The sequence below is a fragment of the Heptranchias perlo genome, chromosome 5 (genome assembly GCF_035084215.1).
Source record: "Heptranchias perlo isolate sHepPer1 chromosome 5, sHepPer1.hap1, whole genome shotgun sequence".
Taxonomy (NCBI): domain Eukaryota; kingdom Metazoa; phylum Chordata; class Chondrichthyes; order Hexanchiformes; family Hexanchidae; genus Heptranchias; species Heptranchias perlo.
Window position 1 is genome coordinate 33,683,476 of NC_090329.1, and position 15,208 is coordinate 33,698,683.

The 15,208-nt window shown below is 41.1% G+C and overlaps 1 protein-coding gene across 2 annotated transcripts in view; it reads right to left on the reverse strand.

The window, feature by feature from the left end:
• The window catches only part of LOC137321352 (myelin transcription factor 1-like protein), a 238,022-nt gene that overhangs the window by 82,259 nt on the left and 140,555 nt on the right, over window positions 1-15,208 (reverse strand). For both annotated transcript variants that reach the window (XM_067983737.1, XM_067983738.1), the window contains exons 11-12: window positions 12,839-13,089; window positions 1,121-1,372 (exon numbers count right to left, since the gene is read on the reverse strand). In XM_067983737.1, coding sequence (XP_067839838.1) covers window positions 1,121-1,372; window positions 12,839-13,089 — 503 coding nt within the window. The remainder of the gene's footprint in view (window positions 1-1,120; window positions 1,373-12,838; window positions 13,090-15,208) is intronic.

Sequence of the window (15,208 nt, forward strand, 5' to 3'; positions counted from 1 at the left end):
TAACCTGGGAATGGTGGAAAGCAGCAAATTGAATTAACACCTTTGTTTTCAGACAAAACATTTTTAATTCTTTTATTGCCACCTGCTATTCCGCTAATGATCTTTCATTTATATAATCCTGGCCAATGTGCGCTCTGTCCGAGGTAACACATACACCACAGCGTAAGAATATGGGGAACTGCATGTGCTGTTCAATTCACTATGGTCACTTCAAATGGTGTGGCTTGCTTACTAAACATGTTCCCCGTGGTAAGAGATAAAAAGAAAAACTACAAATGCTAGAAATCTGAAATAAGTCGAGAAAATACATAGCAAGTCATCAGCGCTGAGAAAAAAAAGGTTTAGACTCTTTGTCAGAATCGAAGAGTCACATCCAAAACATTAATGGTTCTTTTTTTTCTCAGATGCTGTTTGATCCTTCTCTTTTTATTTCTGTGAAAGGCAATTTAATAATGCCTGGGCAGTGTGAAAAGCAACAGTGACTCTACCATTGATGGCAAATATAAATATACAGGCTTAAGCACAAATGCCAATTTGGAGCCTTCCTTTTCAAATTGTACATCTTCAACTTCAAAAAAAGTTAACGTGCAAGGAAGGAATGTCACATTCTGTCAGGAATGTCAGTCAAGCTTCAAGAGGGAGCCTCACCATCAGAGTTCCCTTCATAAAAATCAAGCTATCACAAACGGCTATGATTAACTTGAACATCTGTTTGACTTTTTTCCCCCTATTTTTTTCATTATCTTTGTTGAAAAAGAGTCCCAATGACATTGTCAGAGCATTGGATTGGTGAATTTACTGATTCCAAGTGTAAAGGGTCTGAATTATCATCAGTTGATATCATGATTAACACAGAGTGCTTCACCTTCAACTATGTGCACGTTAATTTGTACCATTGGGCTCCTCTGAGCTGCTTCTCCAATGATACTCCCTGATGAATATTTGAAAGAAATAAAGCAAAAATTACAGAGGAAAAACAAAGGGATGTTAAAATTGATCCTAATTCTTTGTAAGTGATGGTGAAACTCTTAATTCTATTTTTGAACACCATGAATATAGATAATCAGTAAAACTCAGGCGTTTTATCTTCTGTTTGTTTTTTTTTACAACCGCCTTTCACGAATACCTCTTTGGGATCCTCCTCGTCCATCGTCCTAGGTTTCATTTTGGTGTAGTCTACCGGAAAGTCCCAGCAATCACTCTCGTTCATTGTATAGCACTTGTTGACCATCATGTTCTGTCGCTGTGGGGACATTGGCTCTAATGGAGTCAGCAGGCCAGTGCTGCTGCTGCCACAGCTGCCGTCCCTGTGCCTCTGTTTGTTCATGCTCAGATCTAGGGTTCCATTCTCATCCACCTCGATCTCAGGATTCTGTATAATAAAGATCATCCCTTTTAACTGACTTTGCACTGCATACCAGTTACACTGCAACCGCTCATATTTTAGTCTGTTCTTAGATTAATGAGTCTGTTCTTAGATTAATGATAGCTTTATGCGTTACTTTAAACCCATCAGCAATTTTGAAGGGTGGTTAATAATGTCAAGTATCCTCCAAAGCTGTAGGAAGCTACTCTCCAAAGTATGAGGGATTTTAAACCCTGAAGTACTATTGCAGCTTGCTAGGAATCATAAAAGAGGTCCATGTTCTTTTTGATTGAAAACCAATTTTTTCTTTCATTACTTCTTTAAAGTTTCAATATTTCTTTAGCTGGCATAGAATGAGTTAAAAAAAGCAGTAATAAAAACCTTGCACAACATTCCCTTCTCATATTTTGCACTAAAAAAAACTTCACATACTTTCTATATTGGGTTTCTCGAAACAAGAGTATAGTTTTGCTGTGAATTTCAGCAGTTTTTGTCCTGGGGCAAAATTCATGTATCAAAAAAAACCTTATGAAAATGCTGTAGAAAGAGGAGAGGTGATTAATGAAGACTGCATTTTCTTTTTGGTTGCTGTGAAATCTACTCTTTGTAGGCCTACCAAAACCCATAATCCAACATTTAAAATTGTTTGTAGTTACAGAATAGACAATGTGTAACAGACAGATATGCAGTTTTCCATGAACAATGAACCTTTTCCAGGTTGGAGATGAACAAATTTGCTAAGGCCGGTCACTCAGTTTAGGCCCATCGATGTCACAGAGAACTGGACAATTAAACCTTAATTCCCTACTCTGGCATTACTGACTCCTTTGATGCTCACCCCTCCCCACAACAGATGCTTTAGGACTGGCCAACAATAACTCTTCCTACATTATACTCTATACGACCCAGATGTCATTGGTATATTCCCTGAAGAGATGTTGCAGGGGCCAGATGATTCTGACTGCTCTCCCCCATGTATGTTTTTGTCAACTAACTGCATCTGCCAACAAAAGCTGTACATTCCCACTCCTTCCGTGATAGCCACTTTGTTCCTCACTCAGTGATGTCTACTTTGCCTGACATATATGTAAGAGGAACCAGGTAAGCTAAATCAGCACTAGTGGATCAGCACTTGACTATTCCACTTTTTGGATACTCCCATGCTTATTCTTCCTCAAAGGGGCCCCAGTTGATGCTCCAGGCTCCCTGGATGGACAATTTGAGATTTTTTACTTGGCATAAAAAGCTCTATCAGTTCATGAAAAGTCTAATTACATTTCCTAGAAAAACTGTGAAACCTGGAAAGCACTTCATTAGTTTCCATAATATGATACGAAGCAGCTGCTCCCGTGATAACAAAGTTCATTCTGCACCTGGCAATGAATATATCAAATGCAGAAAAGGAAAACTACTGGTGTGATGCAGGGATTAAGGCAGGCAGGGATTAAGACTGCATATTTTAGACTGCATCATGGCATTAAGGTTGAGTTAGAAATAATTAAGATAAAAAAGGGGACAAGGTCAAAGCTGGGAAGGTGAGGAAGATTATAGAGGAGAAGTGAGGGGGGGGTTAGGTTACAGTGTTGAAATTGAGTAGAACTGAGGTGGAGGTATACAAATAAGACTACAGATCTTAATGGGGAAGCAAAATAAATTAGCCAATTTAGACACGGCCCTTCTACAACAACAATAACTTGCATTGATATAATGCCTTTAACGTAGTAAAACGTCCAAAGGCACTTCACGGGAATGCTATCAAACAAAATTTGACACTGAGCCACATAAGGAGATATTAGGACAGTAGGTTTTAACGAGCATCCATTTTAAGGGCTACATGAGTGGCTAAGTGATAGGAAATAGAGAACAGTGGGAATGATTGTTTTTTGGACTGGAGGGAGGTATACAGTGGTGTTCCCCAGGGGTCGGTTCTAGGACCATTGCTTTTTTTGATATATATTAATGACTTGGACTTGGGTGCACAGGGCACAATTTCAAAATTTGCAGATGACACAAAACTTGGAAGTGTAGTAAACAGTGAGGAGGATAGCGATAGACTTCAAGAGGACATAGACAGGCTGGTGGAATGGCCGTCACATGGCAGATGAAATTTAACACGAAGTGATACATTTTAGCAGGAAGAATGAGGAGTGGCAATATAAACTAAAGGGTACAATTCTAAAGGGGGTGCAGGAACAGAGAGTCCTGGGGTATATATGCGCAAATCTTTGAAGGTGGCGGGACAAGTTGAGAAAGCGGTTCAAAAAACACACGGGATCCTGGGCTTTATAAATAGAGGCATTGAGTACAAAAGCAAGGAAGTTATATTGAATCTTTATAAAACACTGGTTTGGCCACAGCTGGAATATTGTGTCCAATTCTGGGCACCGCACTTTAGAAAGGATGTGAAGGCCTTAGAGTGGGTGCAGAAAAGATTTACTGGGTTCCAGGGATGAGGGGCTTCAGTTACGTGGATAGACTGGAGAAACTGGGGTTATTCTCCTTAGACCAGAGAAGATTAAGAGAAGATTTGAAAGAAGTGTTCAAAATCATGAAGAGTTTAGATAAAGTAAATAAAGAAAAACTATTCCCATTGGCGGAAGGGTCGAGAACCAGAGGACACAGATTTAAGGTGACTGGCAAAAGGACCAAAGGCGACATGAGGAAAAACTTTTTTACGCAGCGAGTAGTTATGATCTGGAATGCACTGCCTGAAAGGATGGTGGAAGCAGATTCAATCGTGGCTTTCAAAAAGGAATTGGATAAATACTTGAAGGGAAAAAATTTGCAGGGCTATGGGGAAAGAGCGGGGGAATGGGACTAATTGGATTGCTCTTACAAAGAGCCAGCACGGGTTCGATGGGCTGAATTGTCTCCTTTTATGTTGTAACCATTCTATGATTCTATGAGCATCTTAAAGGAGGAGAGCGAGGTAAAGAGGTGGAGAGGTTGAGGGACGGAATTCTAGAGCTTAGGGCCTAGGCAGCTGAAGGCACGGCCGCCGATGGTGGAGCGATTAAAATCGGGGATACACAAGAGGCAAGAATTGGAGGAGCACAGAGATCTCGGAGGGTTGTAGGGCTGGAGGAGGTTACAGAAATAGGGAGGGACGAGGCCATGGAGGGTTTTGAAAACAAGGATGAGAATTTTAAAATTGAGGTGTTGGCGGACCGGGAGCCAATGTAGGTCAGCGAGCCCAGGGGTGATAGGTGAATGGGGCTTTGTGCGAGTTAGGATACAGGCAGCAGAGTTTTGGATGAGCTCAAGTTTATGGAGGGTGGAAAGTGGGAGGCCGGCCATGAAAGCATTGGAATAGTGGAGTCCAGAGGTAACAAAGGCATGGATGAGGTTTTCAGCAGCAGATGAACTGAGGCAGGGGGAAGTAGGCGGTCTTGGTGATGGAGCGGATATGTGGTCGGAAGCTCATCTCAGGGTCAAATAGGATGCCAAGGTTGTGAGCGGTCTGATTCAGCCTCAGACAGTGGCCAGGGAGAGGGATGGAGTCAGTGGCTAGGGAACAGAGTTTGCGGCGAACACCAAAGACAATAGCTTTGGTCTTCCCAATATTTACTTGGGAGGAAATTTTTGTTCATCCAGTACGGACAAGCAATGTAACAAATGAGGGACAGTGGAGGGGTCGAGAGAGGTGGTGGTGAGGTAGAGCTGGGTGTGACATTAGGTCAGGAAATTATGTGTTTAAGGATAAGATTTCAGAAATTGTGTTAGCAGTGCACACATTTCATTCAATGCAATTTACTTCGTTCCTCTTCTTGATGTCTCTGATTGATTTGATTATTTTAATTTCTTCCAATCTCCCCTCTGATTTTCTCCCCTGACCCTTCCTCCCTGAAAGTGCTAAGTCTTGCTGAGATAGCTTCAAGGGAACCAATAGCTCTCGAGTACACTGACTTAATTATCTTCACATGTTGAGCACAGACTGTGTTGGGAAGTAATTTGATGATGCAGTCAATATGGCCAAACCCAATCATCCACACAGTGCGACTTCCAAAATTAGCAATGCAGACTGGGAAATAAGGCTAGTTTTTCTCATCTCTAGCTCAGAGTTGGTAAGTCCAACTATAGTGATGCTGCGAGGTAAATATTCAACTTTCCGTCTGGGCATAAAATTGGCATCGCAGATCAGCTGGCCTTTATAGAAACCACCCAATTTTCATTCCCATTGATTTCTATAATGGGCAGCTGTTTCGCAATGCCAGTTTGTCGCTAGGTAAGTTGAAAATCTAGCCCCACCACTGACTCAACACACACCAAGCATTAAAGCTGAGACCTTTATTAGTGTGCGTAAGTGCCACTTCACACCTAGTGAATTGACAATTGATCCATCAAGGAGGCTCCTGCTATGGTTATTTTAATAGGTAACATGTCTTAAGTGTAATGAATATTACGTATCAGATTTACATTTAGAATTTTGTATCTCACCTATGAATTAGAAAGCAGCTTTATTTTCAGTGGTCTATTTTTCATTTGGGAAAGCAGCAAGAATAATATATTCCTCACAATTTTTGGTATCACTGTAGTATTAAATGTGACCATAATTAAAAACACCTACAATTAAAATTATTTGATGTTCAGTTCAAGTGTGGGTAATCTGCTAAAAATATTTGTTACTTACAGTGGTTCTTTTTAAAAGAATGTATTTTATTGGGCTGATCTCTCCTAATGTTGCCAGGAATGCCATTCTGGAATTATCTTCAAAGAGCTAGTACACTGCATCATGCATTTGGTGCAGCATCACACGGTTCATTCAAGTATTCTATCAGTAGCTTTAGTTGAAGTCATCTTAATTGGCCATCAATAAAAAATACAGTCCCCATATAAATTTTAAAAAATGAAAAACCCCAAATCCAGCCCCCTTAAAAGGAACTCCTGTAAATTTTGAGATGCCTTTGCTTTTATTTTCACCTTTTTCTTTCAATCAATGTCCACTTTCTTATGTACTTCTCTAGTCCATTTCATGTCTGTCTTTTTCCCTGCATCCATTCTCTTCCTGGCCATGTCCTTCACATTTCCAGCATTCCTTTTCACTGCCCCGTCTCTTACTTTTCTACCCGCCTTTGTTCGTTCTGTGATTTCTGCCTACCTGCCCTCAACCCTGTCATTGATCGTCTGGATCTGTGACGTTCACACTGCTTCAAACAAATGAATCATTTGCCTTTCTGGGTTTTCACATTCATACCCAAGCTGCCAGCAGGAAAATAAAAACTTTCAATGTATCTTAATCACAGTCTTAAGATTGTGACCCATTTCAAAAGTCAAATGATGTAAAGAATTATGATTAAAACGAAGATCCTACTGCCTTGTTTTGGTAATTTGTGAAATGTTTATATTTAAATATAGAGCTGAGGTCATCTTCAGGGGTACTGACTTGGACAATTTACTGAGCCCAGCAGTGCAAGGGACCTGAATTAATATCTACAAATGATGCTGATGTACATTTAGATTGAGGACTATAGATGGACATTACTGTTGGCGATGATAGCAAACAAACACTTAACACATTCGTAAGACATTACTCAGTCAGTTATTTTAATGATGGTGTTAGCCCATTTGAAATAAATATCAGGCCAGAAATAGCCAGTGCAAGAAGAGCACCTGTCTGGCCTATAGTGTGCTAATGCCACACATATTTCCAGGATAAGCGTAATTTGCGTAATCTCAATGAGCTCCCAGCATGGGACACACCTGTGGCTGGGAGATTATCCATTAATGGGTGGAAAATTGCCTGTTGCTTTCAGGATTTAAAGCTCTGCAACACCCTTATGTTTGCACAATTGTCTATAAGCAGTTCAGCAGGACACAGTGTAGCCCCATTCCCTCGATGAGACCACATAAATTCTGATGTAAGAAGTGAGGCACAGGGGCAGGGCTCTCTTCAGAATGGAGCCCACAAGACCCCAGGTAAGCTGCCCAAAAAGAATGGCAGGAGGTGGCAACAACATAAGGAAAGAAATTTGAGAAGTGATTCCATGAACAAATTGTAGCCCGAATCTCCGCTCTGCGCGCATGTCTCAGCACTGGAAGCAATGGATTGCAGAATTACCCCTTTAATGACCTTACTAGGTCAGCCAAGATCAAAGAATACACTGTACCATTCTCTTAGCTCAGTGTCAAATTTTGTTTGATAATCACTCCTGTGAAGCGCCATGGGACATTTTACTATGTTTAAGGTGCTATATAAATGTAAGTTGTTGTTGTTATAAGCGCCTATCGCACTTGAAATGACCTCCCCCCATGCTGTCTTATATTACTGTCAATGCTTGCAGTGAATGCCCAGAAAGCATCGGGTACAAGTGAGCTGAAGCAGCTGCTGGTGCCAAAGGAGGAATAGGAACCTGCTGTCTTGAGAGTCAGCTCATGCCATGTCATTCTTTGGCTGATGAGCCCGGGAATCTGAAACACATGGGACCTGATTTCAAAAGAAAGATTCTTCTGCAGGCATGAGTGTTCGTAACAAACAGCGTGCTGCAGATGTCAGTTGTGTGGAGAAATCCACTGGTTGCTACATGTGTAACCTTCTATCGTGGCTTTACATAGAATTTTATAACACAGGAACAGGCCATTTGGCCCAACAAGTCTGTGCTGGGGTTTATGCTCCACATGAGGCTTCTCCCATCTTACTTCATCTCGCCCTATCAACATATCCTTCTACTGTACTCCAGTGACTCAGGTAGCACCTAGATGATGCACTAGAGTAAATTGTCATCAAGGGGAAGCAAATACTAGACACTCACACACGGTATGTTATAGGATTAAAAATCTGGTTGTACTGAAGCTGAATATTTATAAAGGGTGTTCTTGAAAGAATTTGCAAGCATGTTTCATCAAGTAGCAGGAATGTGATATTTGTGATTTGCTTGGAAGACTTAAGGCATTGTTGCCAAATATTTGTGGAAGGTATGGGGAAGCTGTAAATGGGACAGTTAATGCAGTGGGAACATTTCAAAATGCCTACTGCATTAATAGTCATGAATAAGAGCATACCAAGTGGTTCTCTCAACTAGCATCTGGTTCCCTTTCACAAGCTTTTCATGCTGCTTCTGTTCCTCTTTTTTGTCCCTCTGCTGCACTTAGGATCTTCTTCCTCTGTGACCTCCATGATGATGCCTCTTTGCAGGGCACGTTGCATAGCATGCAGCACACTACCACAGTGCTTCAAACTTTAGCCAGGCTGTATTGCAGGATACACTCAGATGTATTCAGGCACTTCAAGTACTGGATGCTTTAAATGAAAGCAAGAGAAACAAAAAGAAAAAGAGAAAAAAAAACTAATGGCGTGTAAATTTTCCTTGCAGTCTCCAGGCAGGGCTCTTTAGCAATAATCCTTCAACAGCTCAGTCCCTAGCAATTGTGGATGCCCATTTTACACAGATGTGTTGATTAAATGTTATTCTAGCGGGAATGCAAAGAAATTGTATGAGGGATGTGAAAACGTCATTGAAGCCTTATTAACATATCTGAACTCTTAAACTTATGGGCATCACTGCGCCAGAAGGAAACCGAAGTGGAAAACTAAAGGGGCAGAGAACTGGCAGAATGATTCTCTAATCTGATTTCCAGGTGGCTTTACCTAAATTACACCCATTTTTGGGGGGAAAATCAAGGATAATAATAATGCATTTTTTGAATGGTATTATAAATCAACTAAGTTAGGACTAGGATACTCATCGAGTTACATCGAGTCTACAGCACAGAAACAGGTCATTCGGCACAACTTGTCTACGCAGATTATGCTCCACACGAGCCTCCTCCCACCCCTCTTCATCCAACCCTATCAGCATATCCTTTTATTCCTTACTCCCCCATATGCTTATCTAGCTTCCCCTTAAATGCCTCAACTATTCCTTGTGGTAGTGCATTCCACATTCTTACCACTCTTTGGTAAAGAAATTTCTCCTGAGTTACCTATTGGATTTATTAGCGACTATATTATATATTTATGACTTTTAGTTTTAGACACCCCCACAAGTGGAAACATTTTCTCTACATTTATCCTATCAAACCCTTTCATTATCTTAAAGACCTCTAAAAGGTCACCCTTCAGCCTTCTCTTTTCCAGAGAAAAGAGCCCCAGCCAGTTCAGCTTTTCCTGATAACTATATCCTCTCAGTTCTGGTATCATCCTTGTGAATCTTTTTTACACCTTCTCCAATGCGTCTATATCCTTTCTACAATATGGAGACCAGAACTGTGCACAGTATTCCAAGTGTGGTCTAACCAAGGTTTTATACAAGTTTAACATAACTTCTCTGCTTTTCAATTCTAACCCTCTAGAAATAAACCCTGGTGCTTGGTTTGCTTTTTTTAATGGCCTTATTAACCTGTGTCGTTACTTTTAGTGATTTGTGTATCTGTACCCCCAGATCCCTTTGCTCCTCTATCCCATTTAGACTTTTATTATCCAAGCAGTTTGTGGCCTCCTTATTCTTCCTTCCAAAATGCACCACCTCACACTTTTCTGTATTGAAATTCATTTGCCATTTACATGCCCATTTTGCAAGATTATTTATGTCTTCCTGTATTTTGTTGCATTCTTTCTTTGTATTAACTACACCTCCCAATTCGGTGGTGTCTGCAAATTTTGAAATTGTACTTCCGATTTCCGAGTCCAAATCGTTAATGTGAATTGTGAACAACAGTGGTCCCAGCACCGATCCCTGTGGAACATCACCTCCCACCTTTTACCAGTCTGAGAAGCTACCCCTACTCTCTGTTTTCTGTTTTTTAGCCAGCTTGCTATCCATTCTTCTATCTGTCCCCTGACTCCATATTCATTCACCATTCAGTCTTGTGGCACTTTGTCCATTGGTTGGCAGTTTATTTTTTTGGGAACCTAGAGTTCCAATGGGTACCTTTTACAAATCTCTTTCATCTTAATGCCACTAATAAGATAGACAAGGGAGTGTCAATGGATGTTATCTGTATGGACTTACAGAAGGCAGTCAATAAATTTCCACACAAAAGATTATTGGTAAAAATGAGAGCGCAAGGAATTAGAGGTGGCCTTTTGACTTGGCTTAGAAATTGGTTGGGAGATAGTAAAGAAAGACTTGCATTTATATAGCGCCTTTTGTGACCTCAGGGCTTTACAGCCAATGAAGTACTTTGAAGTGTAGTCACTGTTGTAATATAGGAAACATTAGTTGGCAGAGATTGGGGATAAAGGGTATGTACTCAATCACAGGTTGTGATAAGTAGTGTTCCTCAGGAATCTGTTCTGGGACCTCAACTTTTCACAGTATTTATTTATGACTTGGATGAAGGAATAGAGAGTTATATATCCGAGTTTTCAGATAACACTAAATTAGGAGGGTCAGTAAGTAGTGCAGATGGGAGCAGGAAATTGCAAAGGGACAGCGACAGATTAGATGAGTGGGCAAAATATGGCAGATGTGTTTAATATGGGCAAGTGTGAGGTCATCCACTTTGGACCTAAGAAAGATAAATGAGAGTATTTCTAAATGGTGAGAAATTAGGAACTGTAGAGGAGCAAAGCAATTCGGGAGTCCAAGTACACAAATCATTTAAATCTAGTAGACAGGTACAAAAAGTCTAATGGAACATTGGCCTTTATCTCGAAGGGGCTGGATTATAAAGGGGAGGAAGTTATATTTCATTTGTATAGAGCCTTGGTCAGACCTCATCTGGAGTACTGCGTTCAGTTTTGGGCACCACACCTCAAGAAAGATATACTGGCCTTGGAGAGGTGCAGCGCTGATTCACCAGAATGATGTCGGGGCTAAAAGGATTAAATTATGTGGACAGGTTGCATAAACTTGGCTTGTGTTCCCTTGAGTATAGGAGATTGAGGGGTGATCTGTTCGAGGTGTTTAAGATGTTTAAAGGATTCGATAGGGTAGATACCGAGAAACTATTTCCTCTGGTGTGGGAATCAAGAACGAGGGGACATAATCTTAAGATTAGAGCTAGGCCATTTAGGAGGGAAGTCAGCAAGCACTTTTTGACACAAAGAGTAGTAGAAATCTGGAATTCCCTCCCCCAAAAGGAGTGGATGCTGGGACAATTGGAGTTTTCAAGATTGAGATTGATAGATTTTTGTTAGGTAAGGGTATGAAGGGATATGGCAGGAAAATGGATCAGCCATGATCTAATTGAATGGCAGAGCAGGCTCAAGGGGCTGAATGGCCTACTCCTTCCTGTTCTTATGTTCCTGTATGAGCTGTGCTTTTTATTTCAGTTTATTTTTTCTTATAATCAACTATGCCTTAATCCTTTATTTTAATGCAGCTGGAAGAGAAGCACAAAACACATTTCTTTGATAATGGGATTGCAAGAAATGAAAAGGAAAAAGCTGATTTGAAGTAATTAATTGTAATGGGTCGAATGGCCTGATTCTGTGCTGTAAAGTCTATGTAATGCTAGTGAAGGATTATTCAAAAATAGTGTTTCAGGCAGACGGGATAGTGCAGTGCAGACTCTTCTAGAACTAATAGAATGATAGTCTCTCTCTGCTGCTTTAATAAGGGCCCTGTGAAAAATTACTTTGGTCAATCTCAAACCAGTACTTAATGGGTGTGAGCCCATTGCACAAATTAGCTGTCAGAGAGGTCATAAAAATGGTTTGAGTGAGAAATGGAAAAAAATCACACTGGTGCAATAGGAGTTCTTCTTCTGAGGTCAGGGGTTAAGGCATCTCAGAGATGCCGACTCTAAACACAAAAATGGAAAAGTGCTAGGCTGCCGTTATAGCTGTAGCTACCAATCACAGGTCAGTAGCTACAATACTGAATCATAGCTGGCACCACATTATTTATACTGCCTGGCTGTAAATCCAACTGATGCAGTAGGAGAGTTCTCTCTGCTTACTGGCACGCGCGGAGCTCCATTTCCAGCCTCGTAAATTTTAAAGACTCTGAGAGTGCTTAGATATATAAAGGACCCGGAAGTCATGAACATTTTTTAAACTGAACTTGACACCGCACTATAGTTATACTCCATGCGGAGCCAAGCCCAAGTGGCAGGAGATAGCACCTATTTCATCCACAGTGAAGTCGTGGCAATGCACAAGTGACAGTACGGTTACACCTTTAGATTACCAGTACTGACAGCCCCCACCCCAATGAGCAAAAATAAAAAAATTTAAGTCCCATATTGGAATTATCCATTGCTGCACTCTCCGAAAAAGGATAGGCGTGACCAAACAAAAGGATATGAGTGAAAACTGCTTTTGCCTATTCTTATCCAAAAAAAAAGTTTAGTTGAAAACCCTTTTGCAACCCCAGATTCACAGAACACAGGATCAAATGCAATATTCACACTAAGCCAGACTGCTTGCCATTCCGTTCAATAAAGCCACTGCTTTATATGTTGATCGGTGTTATCTGAGTTTTCTTTGTGCTTAGGCCTGCATACATGTACAGACATATCTGTATGGATGGTGGAGCCATAGTCTGCCATTCATGCTGAAAAAGGGCCTTTGAAAGGGACATCGCTTACCCTAGCACATAGATCCTGAGGCTTGGTCGAGAGGTTCTGTGGCATCTCTCGGCACCTGGTGGACAAATTCAGAATGGCCGTGGCAGCCATGTGTGCTGCCTCCATATCATGCGTGTAGTCGAAGCTGCTCTTGCTTGAGGTGCTGCTGGCACTGCTGCCTCCCCCACAGCTGATACTGCTGCTGCTGCTGCTGGGAGCATAGCTGCTCGTCGTGCTGCTGGCTGAACTGGAGTTCTTGCAAAAACGCTTCGCTGTAACAACAAGCAATAAGGAGAACACATGGCCACTAATTATTCCATTAACCAAATGTCAGCAGCGAGATTTTGAGTTGTTTCTTTTTAACATAAAGGCCCTGAAATTGCATTTTTGGATACTAATGTATGAACACTTAACATGTTTATCTAAAAATTCCTCTCTTCAGTACCTTAGTGAAGACTTTAACCCATTTATTTTAAACAAGGGAATGATTTCCTATAAAATGGTGGAGGAAGAGATTTCAGACAAACCTATTAAGTGTTCCATATTAATATTTCCAGGCATAACATCACGGCCAAAATGATGGCAAGTATTGTGTTAAAAACATAACATGTTCTAGCCTTGTGGCAAATTCCCTGACAGGTGTTATGTTTTAATATATACATATACTTGCCAATATTTTCTTCCGTGCATCAGTTTTAGTAAATTAATCAACATGCTCGCAAAGTACAGGCTTACTAATTAATTTTTAAAAACGCAGAGGAAAATATTGAGAACTGCATCACAGTTTCGTTTTCTGTAATTTACTAATGCACTAACAAAAATTATGTATAAAAGACAATGGGAGAGAAATTGGACCACATTTCCGCCCTATTTCAGGCGCAGAACGGGGGCAAAATGCATAAATTTCCTGGTGCTAATCCCCCCCCACCTAAGGGCGATATTCAGGCATTACTAGCAGCCACCTAAAATAGGCATATGCTAACGAGGGGCCTAACGCCTGATTCAGGACCTCTCCCAAAAATTCAATAGGAGTAGGAGTGTGTCGGGCATGCTCTATTTAGGTTTTTGGGTTTTTCAGTGGCCTAACCAGTGGTCCTTAAATGAACCATTGGAAGCCACCACCAAAAAGGTAAGTATTTTCTTTTAAAATTATCTTCATGTGAAGCCGGGGGGAGCAGGAGTGATATTCCTGGGTCCACAACACTATTGGCGGCCACTGCTGGCCCGTGCTAGCCCCCACCACTCCTTCCTTCCACCCAGAACTTACCTCAGGGCTGCTGCTGGTGAGACAACTGACCCAAATTGGTCCTCTTCAAACCGACGAGCTGCCTCTGGATGCCCGATTGGCATCTGCAGTTCGCTGGAAATATTTAATGAGGCCTGAGGCCCAATTTCTGTCAAGCCTCTGGCCTCCTCTGGCTTCCAGTGTGCCGACCATTCTGCACCCAAAAACGGGCCGAAACAAATTTCTAGCCCAACGTACCAATTAGTTGCTCTACAGAATACAAAATTGCAAGTAACTCAGCACATGTAGTGTTACCTTACATTTGTTTTTTTCGAAAAACATATATAGACTGGAGGTGGTATTTGACAGACCTTAAGGACAGAGGAATCTTGTAAAAGGCTAACTGGCTGTGTTTATTTGTACAATTGTTACCTGAGGAAATTAGAACTGGCCTCAGTTTAGATAGCTGGTTCAGTCTCATCCAAACAGACATAAGCCGACTGAACCGGCAGCCAGAAGCAAACAATTAAAATTGTTATTTTCCATGTCAAATCCAATGGGAAGCGAACTGAATTGTACTTTTGCAATCTCCCAACAAGGAAGGAATTCCTCCCCCACAAGGTCTTTCAACTTTTGCTTGCCCCCTTTCCGGCAAGGCTATTCTCTATCCACAGCAGGAGGCAATTCCTCAAACCTTTTCTGTACCAGTTCAGAAGTGAAGCCATTCCTCACTCATCAAATCCTTTGTCTTTTTGCCCTCCGCTAAGCGGGAGGTCATTCCTCATTTACAACTTATCTTTTTCATGTTCCCTCCCAGCAAGAGTGGTTATTCCTCTCCTATAACTTCTTCTTCTGGCTTCCCTGCAAACCCTTTTATTTTTCTCATATTATGGGCTATATTTTCCTCATGGTATGAATTGTAACAAAAAAAAGGTTCAGTACATAAACTGGCAAGGAAGTTTTCATTTTCATAAATTTCTTCAAAACTTGCATCATTACTGCCGAAAGGTGAATTCCTGCTGATGGTAAAATGCTGATCTGTAATCAACAGAAGTGGTGAGTGAAAAAAAATCTTTCTTAAGGACTTGTTAAACACTTGTCAATGTCAGGAACGTGTTTGTTCAATTATTTTGAATAGAAGCAGCTGCCGCCTGTCTGATTTTTGA